General features: G+C 55.6%; 1 protein-coding gene across 3 annotated transcripts; it reads left to right on the top strand.

The window, feature by feature from the left end:
- Positions 1–822: 822 nt before the first annotated feature.
- Positions 823–16819, top strand: LOC135326613 (tuftelin-like). Of its 3 annotated transcripts, XM_064504433.1 has the most exons (13): positions 823–933; positions 6190–6264; positions 6690–6794; positions 7215–7301; positions 9258–9338; positions 9717–9788; positions 10443–10556; positions 12187–12315; positions 12866–12960; positions 13603–13708; positions 14279–14362; positions 15230–15330; positions 15660–16819. In XM_064504433.1, the coding sequence occupies exons 1-13, from the start codon at positions 874–876 to the stop codon at positions 15712–15714; spliced, it is 1164 nt and encodes a 387-aa protein (XP_064360503.1). In that variant the 5' UTR covers positions 823–873; the 3' UTR covers positions 15715–16819. The 3 variants fall into 3 exon arrangements, with proteins under 3 accessions (XP_064360503.1, XP_064360505.1, XP_064360504.1); XM_064504435.1 differs by lacking the exon at positions 9258–9338; XM_064504434.1 differs by lacking the exon at positions 6190–6264 and having other exon boundaries at positions 833–933.
- Positions 16820–17558: the final 739 nt, after the last annotated feature.

The following is a 17558-nucleotide window of genomic DNA, read 5'->3' as shown; positions in this document are numbered from 1 at the left end:
CGGCTCGGCATGGCTCGGCACGGCTCGGCACGGCTCAGTGGGACTTTGCATAGCTCAGTCTGTCTTGGCTCAGCTTTGCACAGCGTGGCATGGTTTGCATGGCTCAGCAGGGCTTTGCATGGCTCAGTCTGTCTTGGCACAGCTCGGCATGGCTCAGTACGGCTCGGCAGGGCTTTGCACAGCTCAGCAGGGCTTGGCCTGGCTCAGCACAGCTTTGCACGGCTCAGCAGGGCTCGGCACAGCTTGGCATGGCTCAGCATGGCTCAGTACAGTTCAGCATGGCTTTGCACAGCTCAGCAGGGCTTGGCATGGCTCAGTCTGTCTTGGGCGGGCTTGGCATGGCTCAGCACAGCTTTGCACGGCTCGGCGGGGCTTGGCACGGCTCAGTCTCTCTCGGCATGGCTCAGCATGGCTCGGCACGGCTCGGTGGGACTTTGCATAGCTCAGTCTGTCTTGGCGCAGCTTTGCACGGCTTGGCATGGTTTGCATGGCTCAGCGGGGCTTTGCATGGCTCAGTCTGTCTTGGCACGGCTCGGCAGGGCTCAGTACGGCTCGGCAGGGCTTGGCACGGCTCAGCGGGGCTCGGCACAGCTTTGCACGGCTCAGCGGGGCTTTGCACGGCTCAGTCTGTCTTGGCACGGCACGGCTCGGCTCGGCCCGCCCTGGGTCGCCACGCTCGCCCTCGCCCCGGCACCACCTGCCCGGCGCGCAGGGGGCGGGGCCACCGCGGAGGGGGGCGTGGCTAACCAAGGGGCCGGCTACAACAGAGGGGCGTGGCGAGGGGGCGTGGCTACGAGGGCGGGGCGGGGCCAGAGGGGGCGGGGCCGTATATAAGCAGCGGGCGCGGCGCCGCAGCGGCAGCGGCGCGGGGCCATGAACGGGCTGCAGGGCTGGTGCGCGGTGCTGGACGTGCGGCCCCACGGCGAGAGCCCGGTGAGCCGCGGCCGGGGGGGCGGCGCCTCCCCCCCCCCCCCCCCGGGGGCTTCCCGCTTCGGTTCCGGGGGGCGGGAGCCTGGCGGCTTTGGGGGGGTCCCCGGTGCCTCGGGGGGTCCCCGGTCCCTCGCGGTTTGCGGGGCCCCGGCGCGATGCCGGGCCCGCGGGGGGGGGTTGTGCGCGCCGCGCCCTTTCCCGCAGCCTCGGGGCGCCTCGGGCCCCGCGGCAGCTGTTTGCGCGGCCGCCCGCTGGCTTCGCTCCCGGGTCCTGCCCGCCCGCGGCTCGGCGGCAGCTAAAACTTGTCTCACCGGCTATAGGAAGGTGCATTAAATACTCGGAGCTCTCAACTTCCCCCTCCGGGAGCCTCGTCGTCTCCTCCGCGGAGCCGGGCGCGGGGTGCTCCGTGCTGCCGGCCCGCCCGGGTGCTTCCCGGTACCCGCCTGCCCCTGCGCGCTCGCCCTGGGTGAAACGATGGGCGTTTTGGTAAGATCAGGCAGATAAGGATGGAGAAATATCGGGAGCGATGCTCCTGGGCTCGCCTGGCCGTGGTCCCTGCTGACCCCCGTGGCGTTTACCGCCCTCGCAGGAAACCCAGCCCGCACGTGGGCTTGTTCCGACGCGCTTTTTGTCAGTGATTTATGCCGATCTCTTTAGTTTTTAACCTCCCTGTCGACTGGCTTTTGGTGACTGCGAGGAGGAGCGCGATCGGAGCAGCCGGTAGCGACCGTCCTTTGGCGACTGCTCGCTGGGTTACGAACGGCCTCTTGTTTTCTCTTCCTTATTGTTCCCTTTGCTCGACTGCAGGCAGCAGCTGGGCGAGGGCAGAACCGCCGGGTCCTGGGTGCGGCTGGCAGCAGCCTGGATGGGGCCCGGTGCCGCGGAGCCGGCGCTCCCCTGGGACCCCCGGAAAGGGGCAAAGCCCCCTGCCCGGCTGCCCGATGGGCAAAGCTCAGGGGGGGCAGTTTGGCTTTTTTTTCCGCCCAAGATCCCAAGGGAATGCAAGCAGGGAAGACCCCGCCGATGAGGAATCCTCTAAAACGCCTTTGGGCTCCGTGCTGGAGAGCAAACGCTTGGTGCTGGTTCCTTCTGCCGGGCCGGTGCCTGCCTGGCTCCCAAGTCCAAGCCCTGGTGCGGTGACTCATCTTCGAGTCTCTGCAGGAGAGTCCTAATTCCCTGCAGCTTTCTGGCCTTATAAGGAGCGATTGCCGAGTTGGGCATGTTTGGTTAATAGGTTATTAGGGTGATAAGTGCCTCTGCAATGCCGGGTATCTCCAAAGTATCTCCAAACACTGGAGCTATTTGCTAATGATCCCTGACGATCCCCTCCGGGTCAGGTCAGGCCTGTTCTTATTCAACAGCTGAGATGGATGAAATGACTTGGCCGTGGTCGCAAAACCATGTGGTGTCACCGGCATCGCTCTGCTCTCTCCGGGGCCCTTGGACAGGGCTGCGTCTCCTCCAAGCCCTCTCCCCAAGACGCAGGAGGTCATTCCAGTGGTTTTCCAGGCCTCTTTCTCCTGGGGCTGGTCTGCGGATGGTTTCTGTGGAGCAGAGCTAGTATCTCTCCCTGCAACCCGCCTTCTACCCTAGGGTCTTTCAAAGATTTCCAAAGTTCTCGGCTTCCCGAGTGGCCTTTTTTGCAGGGCTTGACAATGAAGAATGTGCCGAAAGACTTAAAAAAAGACTTTGGCATACCTGAAAGCCCGTCCTGACTGCTAGCCTCGTCTTCCCATCTATCCCTTACCTTAAATTTCAAGGGAACTGGCTCTTTTTGGATGATTGAGACCAAAGCCAGCTCCTGGGAAAGCATCTCGGATGGGAGCATAACTGTTCTGCCAAAACCCCTCCGACTGTTGGCTCTTCGCTGTAGCGAGAAAACGAACCTTGCCAAACTCTCCGGCTCGCGGTTAATTCCTGAGGCTGGTAGTAAAAGCCGCAAACATGCAACGCAAACATGCAACGCGGGGTGTGTTGAGAGCAACGCGTGCTGCTGGGCTGGGTAACCCCAGCGCACGGTTAGGGTATGAAGGAAGTGATTGCTGTACCAGGTTTTTTTTTTTTCCAACGTGAGGAGCTCCGGGAGGCGAGTGCAAGCTCCTCTGTTGCTCTCCGGACAGCCGTGGCATTGTGAAATGCTCTGCTGCCTACAGAAAACAACAGGGGGGACCCCAAAACCCACCGTCCCCTCTGTTTTGGAGAGGCGCAGAGCAGCTTATGAGTCGTAAGCAGGTGGTGAGTGCTGGCAGAGCTGATTTTATGATAGCCCAAAAGTAAACAAGTGGGGCTGGCTGGCGTGGGGGAGTTTCTGCAGCTCCACTCTTGTAGGTGGAGGTGGATTTGGCGCTGTGGAGGGGGAGGAAGGATGGGTTTAAGCCGTTCCCTGCAGGGACTGTGGACATCTCTCTGCGACAGCCCTCCGAGTTGTTCCTGCTGTGTGGCGGAAGGACTAATTCTCCCCAAAACTGCCTGGCGGCGGGTGAAGAGCTAATGAATTCTTGCCTGTAAGACATCCCCTTTGGTGGCTGTGAGATGGTAGGCTTAAAGTCGCTCAAATAATAGTGCTCGAACCCCTCTGGGGACCGGCAAATGGTGCTACGTCAGAATAAGAGCCAAATCCTGCGTGCAGGGATTGGAGGGTGTCATTTAGGTGAGTAAGTGGAAGCAGCTCGTCTCTTGCAGCCCGTTTCATGCCGGTGTCTTCACACGGGAGCTCAGGAGCTCGCCTGGGTTTGGCCGCTTCGAGCCCGCCCGCGGCTCGTGTGCTTTCGGAGCTGACCCGGGGAATGCCTGTTAAACCCACGTCACGGTAGCTGCGCCTGTTCGGAGGCCTTCATGTGACTAATGGAGGGACTGACTGTGTTTTCGGGCTGGCTGCCTGCGTTTTCCCCCTTGCAGGAGGGAAACGCACACCTCGTGGTCCTGCAAGCTTTCCCCTGGAGAGAAACAGGCTCCTTTTACTCTCCTACAGCCAGAGCAGACAGTTCACCAGTTCGTTTCCTGGTGCTTCCGCTTGAGGCTTCATAGCGCTGGCTGCTTCATGCCCTGCTGCTTTGGAAGTCGCAGCCTGCTTTGTGGGGCCGCGTGCTGCTTATTGCCCCACCTGGTTTGCAGCTGGCACAGCTGGATGCTGAATTTATCCACTCTGCGTGGCGTGACTGCAAGCGTCCCAGCACTGACTCCAGCTGGTTTTTATGCTCTGTCCCCAGAGCTGGACTCGGCTTGTGCTTGTTTCTTATTGCAGCAGATCTGCCGTAGGAAAGCGCCGGCAGCTTCCCAGCTCTCGCAGGGGCTGGAGACGTGCGTGACGGTGCCTGTGAGCACCAGCATCCTTATGCTCACGAACGAAAGCTGTGAGTGGTGACGTGGGAAGGGACCGAGGTGGTTCAGGTCGGTGTGGAGTTAGGTGACCTGTGGGAAGCAGGCAAGGTTGCTGCATCGAGGCAGGACTTCCCAAAGCACCGAAATGGCACTGAAGAGCACGGATGCTGCTTAACTGCTCCTGAGCAAGGGTAATACCCCGGTGCTGGTTGTCTATGGATGTTTCTTCCCTGTGAGAGCTGGACCGAGGTGAGGACAGCTCTGACCCTGCTTGTCCCTGCAACCCGTTTGCTTTAGTCAGCAGCTCCGCATGAAAAGCAAGTGATGTTTTGCATGTGGATGCTGCCTGAAGCTGCTTCCCCCGGTGTAAAACTCATGAGCGATTCCCAGCTCTTACCAAAAGTATCGGCTGCTTTGGATGCCTGCTCTACATCAACCTCTTCTAGCGCTTATGTAGCTCCAAAGGTGGTGTCTAACTCCTTGGTTCTCATCTGGGAAAATGTTCCCAGAATAAAAGTTGCAGGCAAGTATCTGGCTCAACCGTGAGTGCTGTGGAGTGCTAGCAGAGCCCTAGTGAAGTCTGCACCAGATAATTGTCTTAACGGGGCAACGAAGGAGATGATCGCAGTGTTTGAAGATCTGTAGGAGGGCTCCTCATTTCCCAGTGAGCTAGCGCTTGGGAGAGCAGTGCAGGCACAATATTTTGGAAGCAAACAGATGGCTTGTTGGGACTTGGAGGGTGAAAAACGTGCTTGGAGAAGATGAGGCAGGACTGCCTTGGTGGTGCTTTGAAGAGCAGGAAGCTGACGTGTCCCAGGCGTGGTGAGGGGAGGGCACCCGTTGCTGCGCGGGCACCATCTCAGCTCCACGCTGCCTCCACTGCTGTTGCCTGTCCAGGCTAGCGAAGACTCTGAGCAACTCCTGGTTTGGAGACTGTATTTACTACAACGTACCGGTGACACCTGGAGATGGGTTCTGCTGGGAAGGGGTGGATTTGCGTTACGCCGAGGGTGCTTGGTGCCTGCGTGGAGGATTGCAGGCTGCCAACAGGCTCCTCAAGCGCGTGGGCTGGAGCGCTCCAGGTGTCTGCACCCTCTGCTTCAAGGCTGTTCATATACTCTAGCTCTCTGTCCATCCCCTTAAAAACCTGCTAGTGTCTTCAACACCACTGAAATGCGTCCTTAGCTGCCTGTGCTAGGAGAAATGCCTTGAGGGAGCAGGTAAGCTCAGAGCGGGGAAGGCAGATCTGGTCCCAGCTCACGCCTCCATAGATGCAATAAGCTGCAGAGCTTTTTATCAGGAATCTGGCTGCGGCGGTGGTCCTTTCTCTGAGGACTGGTCTGCTGCGCCTGCCTTGCCAGCAGCTACCGAAACCGGCTCAGCTCAGCCCGTGCCGGTGTGTGTTCATCCGTGTGCAAGCGTGTCCAGCTACAGTCGGCCGTGCGTAGGGCAAGGAAGGAGATACATACGTCAAGGTCCTGGAGTGTGAGCCGAGAGCAGCTGCTTTCGTCTGGCTGCTGCTGCTAAATGTCCCGTGGCAGCACCCGAGTCACGTGCTGGCGTGACCGATAATGGCTGTGACTCCCCGCGAAGAAGGGCCCGCGTTAAAACGAGTCCAGCACTTGCTGCTTCAGCCTGTCTGCATCAGCCTGTCTGCATTACCTCAGTCTTGGCTGGGCCACGGCTCCTCTCCAAGCTCCGATGGATTTGATAAATGCTGTTGCTGTGTATTAACGCTCAGGTTAAAATGAGTAAGAGTTAGTTTGTAGGCTGGAGCCTAAGCTAAAGGAGCAGGCGGCTTGTTCGTGCGTCTATAGCGATGCTCATCCGGCTTTCGAAACGAACTGGCCTGGCTCTTGGCCCATATGTGTGCAGGGCTGGAGCTGGATATGAATGATTTGCAGGGAGTTAAAGCCTAAAACCTGCCTCTTGTTTTAGGACAGCTTGAAGGTGCTGAGGTTGACTCTGCCGAATGACCTGCCGGGCGATAGACGTGAGCAGGTGAAGCAGAAGGTGCGTCTCTCCCACGCGTGGGTGCTTTGCCTCCCGTAGGCATGGTCCTTGCGGGCCGGGCTCCGGATTTTATGGCCGAATCGCCCCGGGGGACTTTAGATGGGTGAATTTTGTGAGGAAGAAGATTCCCCAACTTGTGTGTGTGGAACTTGGAGTGCGAAATGCAAGTTCATGTGCTGACTTTGGGGAGGGGGAAACTGATGTTTGGAGGGAGGATCAGTCACTTTACACTTTATAAAGCATAAAATTCCTCTCCTGATCTGTTAAATGCTCCGCTGTCAATTCTTAGACCGTGCTTGCTGCCACGTTCCTCTGCCATAACGCATGATGCTGATTTGACCAGCACTCACTCCAGAAAAGCCGGGCAAACCATTCCAGCTGGTGTTGTATTTCTGAAAGCTTTGTCCTTTTTCTATATCTTGCAGCCGGTAGGAAAGGCCTTCGCCATGGTGGCCAACAGATCGAGCAGTAGTCACTCCCTGGCATCCGAATGCATCAAATCCAACGACGGCGACGAGGAGATCATTAAGGTACGGTCGCCGGCTTCCTGCTGCCGTTGGTTTTGTTGCAAAGCAGTTTTGTTCAGTGATAGGTGGGACTGAAAGGTTTCACGTGAAGCTGCAAAGGGAAGGAGCTCCTGTATGGGCTGCTTGCTGCAGCACCCACATCAGCTCAGGGAACTGCCCAGGCTTTGGGGGGATGCAGCGTCAATCTGGTGCAGCTGCTCTGGGACTGTGGAGGAGGCAGTGGCTTCTTAAAAAGCCGGGGAAGGTTGGCTGCAAAGGGAAGGCTGCCGGCAATGTGCAACAGGCTGCAGAGGTTTGGGAAGCTGTGGAATCTGGTGTTCCAGCCTCCGAGGAGCCCGGCTTTTTGCTGATGTTACTGGGGTGTCTGTAGTTCAGGACAGTCTCCCTCACAGCTTCCCTGGTGTCCCTGTCTCTCTCGCTCAGGTTTATCTCAAAGCACGGGCTGAGGGCAGCGTGAATCACGAAGAACACATCAACCAGCTGAAAAGTGAAGTTCGTTACATTCAAGAGGTAGCTATGTCTGTGGGGGCTCGGGCTTGCATGTGCTGTCCTGATGCGAAGCTGCTGGTGGGGGCTTTTTGTGAGGGTCTGGGGTGCTGGGCTCTCCCTGGGGTGACCGATGGTGGTTTCACATGTGGGGCTGCTCCTGCCTTCTCTGCCGAAATGGAGGTGGTGCCCACGCAGGCTCGACGTTGGCTGGCTGCAGCGCTCATGTCCCAGCTGAGCCCTGCGCGTGTGTCTGAACCGCTCTGGCAAACCAGCAGTGGAGCTGAATTCTCCAGTCTGACTTGCCCGTACAGGGCACCCATCTAATCAAGTGTGATAAATTAATTCAGCCTGACTAATTGCTCTGCTATATGGACTGAATTTGAAGAGAATTGTGCGATGACTTTTGCCCAAGGCTGTCCCCTGCATGCCTGGGCGCGGCACAGCTGGAGCCTCTCGTTAAAAGGCAGTTTCTTTGGTGTTTCATCTTCCAAAGGAAACTGGATGAGGAGGCTGTTGGGGGATTAACCCCTTTCTTCTGCTCCTGGTGGGGATGTTATTGCTGGAGAGGTGGAGAGAGCTGCTTGCAAAATGTGGAAGCAGTTGCGTGCATGTTCTGGTCTGGGCAGCTTGGCAAAAAAGAGCAACCCCAAACCCCAAATTTAAATTTGGGCTGGCTCTCGTGGGGGTGTTTCTATGCTGGGCGCTGGCCCCAGGGAGAAGCGAGGGGCAGAGCTGGAGCTGTGCTACCAGATCTTTTACGTCATCCTTCTGACTCCTCTGCCAAAATGCATGTTTTTCTGCCCCTGCCCCATAAGACAACAGTGTTCGTGCTGCCTCCTGTCCGCAGTACGGACTTGACTGAGATGCTCGAGCGTTCCCAGGGCTCCAGCTCTCCCGGGGGTGTTACTCACCCAGACCTTATCTCTCAGCTGCCTGGACGCTGCCGTTTTGTGCGCAGTCCTCCCCGCTGCTGGGGCTTTGACTTCAGCTCTTCTGATTTGAGCTTTTCTCTAGCTCTCGGCAGCTGAGGTGGAAACGGGAGTCAGATTTCAAAAGGCCTCTTAGCAGTAGCCAAGCGTGACTTAGCCCTTGTCTCGCCGCAGAGGCCGTAGCCCTATCAGAACAGCTGAAGCAGCATAACTGTGCAGTTTGACTTAATCCTGCATGTGAAAACCAGCGAATAAGCTAAACCAGTAAGTTGTGGTGGTGGTACCAGTCTGCAGTGAAGTGCCCTACGCTAGGTCGTGCAATCCAAAAACCCTTTGGATGTCTTGATGGAGCCAGAGCAGAATGACTGACTGCCGTCCTTGGGTTAAGGACTCGATTGCTGCCCTGCGAGCAACACTGTGCACTTGGTCGGTCCTGCTGCTGCCCACTCTTGGGCGAATGGCTTTGCCCTGCCTCCTCTGGCCTCTAAAATCCAGCAGCATGTTACTGGGCAAGGGACAAAGTCACACTATAACGCTTTGAGAAGCTTTTTCTCTTGGAAAAGCGCTGGAGTTGCAGCCCTTCAGCGTTTGCTATGGCTGAGGAAAAGGCGTATAAATCATTCCTCTGCCTCCTTTTCTCTGACTAATTCGGGTAGCTGCAAGTCAAGACTGTACTTGTCCGAGTCCTGCAGGGTGGCAGAGACAGAGCTGGGGAACAGCAAGGGTCTTTTCAGCACTTCCAAGCTGTGGTTTGTGATGATCTCTTCAAAGGCGGAATCAATGATTACTGAAAAATCAGTAGCGTCTCCAGATTGTTGCTTTTTTGGTCGGTGATCCTACGATAAAGCTGCCTAGCGAGGCTCCTAACTGCTCCGAGAGCACTGCTTGCAGGCTTGCTTGCTCTGGAGCAAGACCAGAGCACAAATTGGTACAGCAGCAATCAATTGCGTCTCGGCGCAGGGTGTCCCCGAGCCACCGCGCCTCTGATTTGGTGGGGCTGAGTGACACTGTTCATGCAGACCAAGCTAAATTGACTTGCCTTTGCCAGGCTAGAAGTTCTTTGAAGAAGCTGCGGGAAGACTTAAGTAGTAAACTTGAGAACAGACAAGGAGATAAACAGCCTGCACAGGTAACGGGAGCATTTCTTGGGCTTTAATGACACTTTTTTTTTTTTTTTTTTCCCCCCAAACAAGATGTCATCGTTGGGTCCAGAAAATGATAAAAGGGGCCTTAAAGACTGAGGTGCTTGTGGCAAATAAAAGCCACCCTGGCACCTCTTACAGGTAAAATTAGAAACCTGCACAAGCAAGTAATGAGGAGTCAGTAAGCAACATGCATTGGCTGGCCAGATGCGCTACTGCATGTTTATTTGCGGGGGAAAAAACTCCGTCTAGAGTTGCTGTGGTGCCCCCGAGCTAGCTGTCTGCATGCAACCGTTCGCTTTTTTTTGCAAGCGGCTGGGCCGGGAAGCGTTAGGTGGCTGTTGGTGTGACCTTTCCTTAAACAGGTCATGTTGGAAAAGCAGAACGGAAGCTGGCTGTACCCCGAGAGGCTACGGGCCGATTCCTGGGAAGTGCAGGTACGTAGCCAAAAGGGGGATTTCTGAATTATGAACAGTAACACTTCTTTTCTTTTGAAGTCTTCGTCCCAGCAGGCAACTGGGAGCCTGTTCAGCATGTGATCAGACACTTTTGCCTTGCCTTCTACAGCACCAAGTCAGAAATGGACTGCAGCTTTATTATAAAAACATACATAATGAGTTTATAGATCTCTGAGCATGAGAATTTTTTAGAAGCAGGGCTCACAGAAGTCTGAAGTTGGTAAATATTTCTCAAGCTCTTAATTTTTTCTTTTCCCCTGGCCAGGGGCAGATGCTCTGAGCTGTCCAGAAGCGAAAAAAACATCTGAGCAGTAGCTCAGGGGTTGGGATTTGGGATGTCAGGCTCAATTGCTGACTTGACTCCCACTGCTGGGTTTTGGGTTTCCCAAGCGTGGATCGCTACGGCATCCCTGAAAGCAGGGCTTGGAAGGCAACCAAAGGATGTCGCGTGCGTTATCTTGAGGGCTGAAAGTTGCCGCTCAAGTGCGGGAGGAGAGGACGGGAGCTCCTTTGGTTGTCCACGCTGAGATTTGATGTCACAGGCTTTTTAACCAGTGGCCCTACCCACAGAAGGGAGGGGGGCTCCTTTGATACCTTCTTGCTGCTGAGCCTGTCCCCTTAACCTCTCTACAGGAGGAGGATTATTTGGGAGACGATGCGGAGAAGATCCGGCAGACGGCAAAGAGGCTGTTCACGAAGCTGCAGGAGGCTGAGAAGCACCATCAGTTGGAGAAGAAGGCCTTTGAGGTGACTGCGTTGGGCATTGCTCCGTTGGGATAGTGTGACCTGGGGGGCCTCATGCGCACGTGAACCTCCGCAGTCCAGTTGCAGAGCACAGGGCTGGGGCAGGCTGTGTTGGTGCGTGGTTGGGTCATGCTTTAGCTGTCGCGGCTTGGGCTCCAGGCTGAGCCTGGCTGGCTTTGGGCAGCTGAATGTGTCTGGTTTCTCCTTGCAGAGCAGCAGGCTCAAAGCATGCTGCCCACTGCTAAAACACTCCGGGAATAAGACCCGGCTCCTATAGGTCTAGTCAAACCCTAGCAAACAGCTTCTCTGTTTGCCCAAGCTAGTCTGGAGTCATAAATGCTTTCCCAGCTAAAATTAAATAAAACAGAAGCAGCAGCGAGGTCAAAAGGTGGTCTCTCCAAACTCTGCTGGGCCTCTTCTTGATCCAGCTTGCTTCAGCTGGTTTTTTTGCACTGCGTAATAAGAATATGCAAGGGAGTCTCCTGCCACGGGCAGTATAGTGCCAACCTGCAGCATGTCCCCAACGTTTTGGGAAGGGACGTGATGTAGCAACTGGGCCACTGTCTGTGAGTGGCTGCTGTCCACAGCCACTGTCATTAGCAGCCTGGGATGAAACCGTCGGAGTGCAATGGGCAAGGTGGGCTGTGGCCGTCAGCGATGACAGCTTCTCTCTGCCGAGTGGTGCTGACGAAGCTGCTGCATTCGCTTTCCTCACTTCCTCGCTGCCAGTGATTAATGGTCCTCTCTGGTTTGTTTTCCTGTGACTGCTCACTGCCCGGATGGGTTGGGCCTAAACACTTTACCTTGCCGCTTTGAGGCTGTGGGTGGCTGGTGGGAGAGGTGACGTCCCAGCTTGCATCCTGTCCCACAGACCAAACTGGTCCCAGGCAGCCTGGGGGCTTCCCTGGAGTGGGCTGGGGGACAGAATTTGCCCTGTCCGCTGGGGAAGTGGGTTTGAGTCATGACCTCTTCCTGCAGCAAGGCAACATCCATTTGTGATGGCAGTACCTGCACTGAGCGCATCCGTGCTTGTGCTCGGGACGTCACCGGGCACGTTTGTGGCATGCGTTGGGGTCTCCGTGCCGTTGTTGCGCAGGAGTGGGTGTAGCTGGGATGCCGACTGTGGGCAGTGAGCCTTGATGGCAATGTTAGGGATCCCCGACATGGAGGCATCATGGGGTCCTGATCCCGCCAGCAGTATCCAGATGTTCTCAGTTTGCCTTGTGATCTGAGCCCGCTTCAGTGGGGCTCCACACTCTTGTCCCTTATCTGCTCCTGAGCTGTTCGTGCACGAGCGGGGTTGGGGCCTGAGGGCTGTTTCTCAGGCGGGTGGCCCCAGAGGAGCCTGCAGACAGCCCCAGAACACATGCTGCTGAGAACGAACATGTTCTTGTGTTTGAGGTGCCTTTGTTGCTATAGCATTTAAGCACTTGCTCCTTTGAAGTGCTTTGAAGCCAGGCAAGCTTTCTAGAGAACTTCTGTTTGCTGAGACACCCAGCTGCCTTCAGCGAAATCTGCCTGCCAAGGCTTCAAGCAGCAGTGATGCTTCAAAACGTTGCTCGGGCGAAGGTTTCTAGTGGCTTTGGGGTCTGGACGTGCCAGGGTGCCAAAGGGGTCTCAATCTCGTTTGCAGCGGACGATCTCGCAGTACCAGGAGGAAGCAGAGCAAACCAGCTCTGCCCTGCGGAGAGCGGAGAAGAGCGTGGCGGAGAAGGAGGTGCAGGTGGACGAGCTGCAGAGACTCCTGGCAGGGATGGAGAAGGTATCATCCCTGAAGCTGCAGTTTTAGACAGTTTAGACTGCTTTAGACTTGTGTTTCTCAACTCTAGATCTTCGTTGCTCTGTTGCTTTCTTCTAGGTATCCTAGAAACATGCACGCAGTCTAGACAGCTGCCTGGTTCCCCCTCTCATGGGGGCATTAACACAACCTTCAGTCCTGATTTTCTTTTGGCTGTTGTCTCCTCGTAATAATATTAAACTCATAAATCTAACAGTTTAGTATGAGTGTGAAGCAAACAGACTGCTGCCCGGCCCAACAGCAGGGAAGGAGATGGCTTTGTGCCTTGCCCGTAACCTAGGGGAAAAGGAGTGGGGTGTCTGCTGTTGGTCATCTCTGTGGCTGCCCCTGCCTGTCTTCTCTTGCATGTAAATTTAGTGCTCGTGAAAACAACCCACAGCTCATTAGAGAGGCTGAGCAGAGCCTGCCTTGCTCTCTGGGTGTCTGTAGTTTGCTGCTTTGTACTGGCTCTGGAATGGAGGAGCATGTGTTGTGACTTGTTTCCTTGCGCGTAACGCGGCCTCTCGCTCTGCAGGAGCACGGGAGTTTGCTGCTGAAGATGAAAGAAGGCGAAGCCGAGCTGGCGAGGCTGAGGAGTGTGGAAGGTGACAAGCTCGCCGAACAAGACCGGTGAGGCTTGGCCTCCAGCTCGGCTGCCGACTCCGGAGCAAGCCCACGCTGCTGGGTCGGGGTGTCAGCTTGCTGGGGCGTGACTGCACATTCCTGCGAAGGGCGTGCTTGCTCTCTGCCTTGCAAAACAGTGCCCTACTCCCAAGAGCTGACTAATTTCCAAATACCTCCCACAGCTTTGCTCTGCTCCGAAAACGGAGGCTCTGGAGCTGGACAGCTTGGGGACCTCTAGTGGCCACACTGGGCGGGAGACCTCGGGGCGGGTTTTGCCCTGATTAGGGAGCCTTGAGACCAGCCAATTCTTCCCTTCATGCAGGATTTGCTACACCCAGCCAGTATCCATGTGCTCCAGGGGTTAATTGGCAGGGATTTATGTCTGGAAGGCCTTGTTTTGTGGCCTGACTCTTCTTGATATTCCTGTGTCCCTGCAGTCTGTTGCTGGTAGTCCTTGTGGCTCCTGTTTCAATAAGGAGAGGCGGAGACAAAACTTACCTTATCTAGTGGATGTGTTTCCAGAGCTGTGCAGCTGTAGAGACCTGGCTGATAAGAGCTGCTCTGGTCATAGCTGAGCAGGTGCTGGAGGTTTTCCTCTTTCTGGGAAGCCAGCCAGCAGCTCCTGGACTCTCCATTTGTTTTTCGTAGGTCGGCCAAGCTGGAGAAGGAGGTGGCCATGCTGCGGGAGAAGATACACCATCTGGATGACATGCTGAAAAGCCAGCAGCGCAAAGTCCGCCAGATGATTGAGCAGGTGAGAGGAGCAGGGCTGGGTGCCTCTGGGGTGGGAGGACGCACGGGGGCAGAGCTGGCCTGGGAACAGCCAGAAGGGACTGGGCTCGCTGGGTCCTGCCGGGGTGGCAAAAACATGTCTTGAACGAGCTGCTTGGAAGCAAAGGAGTGCCAGTTTGTGGGGGCGATTCCCTTTGCAAACCAAAGGGACACAATTTCAAAGGCCCAGAGTCCTGTCCTGCTGCTCTGAAGCAGCAATGGACCCTGCGGTGACAGCCCAAAGGGCTTCAATGCTAGCTGTGGTGGCAGTTGCGCCCTGGGCCGGGGAGGGCACACTACTGTGTGCCCAGTGTGGCCTGCTGAAAGAGTTAAATCTCAGCTGTGTGAGCGGAGGCTCCTTCACCTATGGCTTAATTCTCAGACTTAATTTGAGGCTTTTTTGATGATTGTTTTTTATGCAGACCTTGGAGTTAACGTTGTGGGTGTTCACAGGCAGAAGGATGGCTGGCTAAGCTGCCCTCCTTCCTAGACACTTCTCCAGCCCAGGTGTACACGAGAGGGATTTGTAGCTGGTGTGAACTTTCTTTTACAGCTCCAGAACTCCAAAACGGTGATTCAGGACAAAGATGCTGCGATCCAGGAGCTCAAGGAGAGGGTTGCTTACTTGGAGGCTGAGGTGTGTCCTACTGGGGCTGTCTCGGGGGGTGGACAGGGGAGTCTGCTCTGAGCTCAGAGTCTCCTGTTGAAATATCCTGGTGCGACTGGCTTTCACACCTGCGGGATGTGGCTGTTCTTGTTACAGAAATGACTTTTGCAGCATGTCAGGCTCTCAGCAGAGTGGCCAGCAGCAAAGCTGTTCCCTTGCGCTGACACCTGCTTCCAGCAGGGGAATGTGCCCTCTGCAGCCCCGAGGGTCGTGCTGGTTCTTGGAGCTAGTGTGATGGTTTCCAGTGAAGCCAGGGTTGCTGGAGCAGCTGTGAACTCAATTTGAGTTCAAAATAATCTCACCAAGCACATCTCTCTGGCAGCAGAACCCTTCTTGCTTACAAAGCTGGAGCTGACTGCATGTGTGTCAGAAATTAAAATTGCATTCCAGCCTCTAAGATTGTAATGCGTGTCAAACTTCTCTCTTTTTTTGGATAAAATTGGAGCCTGCATTGGCAGTTCCATCACTTTCTTCTCTCCTTGGTGACTTATTTTGCTAATCTCTGCATGGGGACAGTGTGCGCATGCAAAACCCTCTGTGAAGCCAGGCAGAAAGCAGAACGAGCTCCAGCTCTAGCACCAGCTAGAGAGACTGCACACACATGGATTTCCATGTTTTCAATTCAGCTGTTAGCCAGATCTTATAAACCATCCCTGGCTCTCCTTTTGGTGAGCAGTTCCTCTGGAGGGTTGGGTTTCGTTTCCCTCAGGAAAAAGCTGCCCCATTGCAAGAGGTTATACTGGGGCGTTCCTCTACTTCCCAGCAAGCGCTCTGTGTCCCAGCAGCCCTTCTGTCCCCAGCCACCCTGCACTAACCACGGCTCCAATCTCTTTGCAGAACCTGGAGATGCATGATCGCATAGAGCACTTGATTGAGAAGCAAGTCAGTCGAAGTGGCCACAGCTCCCGGGCACGCTCAAAATCGGAGTATGTGAGCAGGTAAATAGAGAGCAGGTATTCTCCTGCGACAGGGGAGCCTGCCAGGCTGCTCAGTAGCTTTGTCTGTGGGTCTGTGTCTCATCTGGGGAAGCAGAAGCTGCAGTCTTGGAGGTGGTGCTGGACTCAGGGTTGCTCCCTCTGCCCTTGTGAAGCTACTTTGTAGTTGTCTGTTTGCAGAGGGGTCTCCTTTCCTGTATCCCTCCTTCAGGGGAGTAAAGATCCCTCCCGTGGGTAGCTGAAGGGGGAAAGTCACCTACCAGGGCTGAGACAGGACTTATCCTGAAGGTTTTCCTTTTGGACTGGCTGAATAAATTCTTTCTGTCTTGCAGCAAAAGGGTGACGGGCCCCAAGCCGCTGCCTCTTATTCGAGTGGTGGAAACATGAGTTTCGAGGGCTGGTCTGAGCTGAAGACTCTCCCCTTGTTATCATTGACTGGACTTCTCTGCTTGGCTGCTGTTCTCTGGCCTCTGCACTCAGTCTCCCCTGGATCTGTCAGTGGAGGGCAGTGCCCCTGGAGAACTGTGGCACCCAAGGACAGACATTGCTGGGGAGGTCCTGGCAGAGGAAGGAGCTTTATGAAGTGTCCGCACTGTCCCCTGCTGGGTCCCAGGGTCATGTGGATGCCAGTTTGGTGGAGACCGGCTAGGGTGGCTGGGACCAGCTGGCCCTGGTGTGCACAACACAGCGCTCTAGCTGGAGAGCCCAGCTCGCTTTCCCTGGCCAGTCCTGGGTTTGCCTGGGTTGCTCTGTGAGCAGCCTTTGCTTCTGAAGGGTCTTGTCCAAACAGAGCCCTCCCTTCAGATTTCAGCTGCCAACATGGACTTGGGGTCTAACTTGTTTTTTTTGTTTGTTTGTTTGTTTTGTTTTGGGGTTTTTTTGTTTATTTTTTGTTTTGTTTTTTTTTAAATTCACCCTTACAAAGAAGAAATCTTCCTGAAACCAGACTCCTTCCTGTAACAAAGCTCAATGCATGACAATTTGGGAGCCTCCACCTCTGATCTCCAGCACCTCTGGCTGCTCCAGACTTGGCAAAGGTTCACGTGGCCAAAGTAGTGTATTGACATGCTTTTCCCATTCCCTTTCTCCTGAGGGTAGAGAAATTGTACCCAGTGTACACGTCTAGTGTTTAAACCCAGAGGCTGTTTAGTTTGTACCTGTATTTATTTCAATAAATTATTGGTGTCTTCCAATGATGTGGTGACAGGCATGATTGCTGCTGTCTAACTCCAAGGGAGCATGTTTGAGAACTGCCTGTCCCATATTTGAACTGGAAAACACCAACCAGCTTCCTCTGGTTTGTGAGTTATGAGCTTGTCTTGTGTCCTTAGTAAAGGAGCTTGGGTGAAGCTAGAGGAATGTTGTTGGTGTTCATACCTACCAGAGAGGTGAGACAATGTGCTGTAACCATACCTTGCAACTCTTAATACCAAAACCATGTATGCCTTAATCTGTCAGCCTGTAGCCAGTTGAATACATGATGTTAACAGTGCACGTGTGCTGGGGTGTGGTGTGGATTTGTTTCTTCTGGGCTGAGCTGGCCCCCTCGCTTGCTTCCCTGCTTCTGCAGGGGGCAATAGGCCCTGGACTTCATTTTTCATGCTGGTGTGTCAAACTGCTGAAGTTCCTGCTCATCTTCCTGGGCTCCTTTGCCCCGTGGGCTGGGCTGGTGCTGTGTCTGACGCCCTCAGAACCGGATCCTGTGGCGGTGACCGCTGCTGAGCTCGCCGAGGGCCCGGCTGCGGGGTGAAGCGCTCCGTGCTTGGGCACAAAAATGAAACGAGCCCCCTGGGCCCAGTCTGGCCCCGAGGCTGCTGGGGGGGCCTTTACTGTGCTCGGAGAGCTGTGATTCAGCAGGGAGCTCTTCCAGCTCTGCTTTGAACAAGGCTCTCATGTTGCACTGTGCTGCCTCTGGGCCCTTGCTCCCCTCCTGGGGCAGTGTCCCCCCTCTCCAGAGGGGGTGGCCCAAGACACCCCCCACCCTTGAGGGCAAGGGCCTTGCTCGGGGCCTGCTGGGCAGCCCCGCACGTTGATGTGCTCGAAGGGAGCCCAAAAAAGCCGCCTCTGGGCGCGCCCCTTCCCCTCCGGTTGCCATGGCGGCTGCTCCGGGCCGGCACTACAGCTCCCAGAAGCCCTCGCTCCGCCCGCCCTTCCCGTCGTGCCCCGCTAGGCCGGACTACATTTCCCAGCGTGCTCCGCGCCGGCCGCCCCCGCAGTGCCTTTGGCCTACA

The sequence above is a fragment of the Dromaius novaehollandiae genome, unplaced genomic scaffold (assembly GCF_036370855.1).
Source record: "Dromaius novaehollandiae isolate bDroNov1 unplaced genomic scaffold, bDroNov1.hap1 HAP1_SCAFFOLD_32, whole genome shotgun sequence".
Taxonomy (NCBI): Eukaryota; Metazoa; Chordata; class Aves; order Casuariiformes; family Dromaiidae; genus Dromaius; species Dromaius novaehollandiae.
The sequence above is the reverse complement of the archived record's forward strand: the minus strand, read 5'-3'. Positions and strand labels throughout refer to the sequence as shown.

Bases quoted from the DNA above. Each gene is read 5' to 3' on its own strand.
- LOC135326613 (XM_064504433.1), top strand. From the start codon at position 874: ATGAACGGGCTGCAGGGCTGGTGCGCGGTGCTGGACGTGCGGCCCCAC. The intron at 12,961-13,602 runs GTGAGGCTTGGC...TGTTTTTCGTAG, and splicing joins AAGCTCGCCGAACAAGACCG to GTCGGCCAAGCTGGAGAAGG. The intron at 15,331-15,659 runs GTAAATAGAGAG...TCTGTCTTGCAG, and splicing joins AAATCGGAGTATGTGAGCAG to CAAAAGGGTGACGGGCCCCA.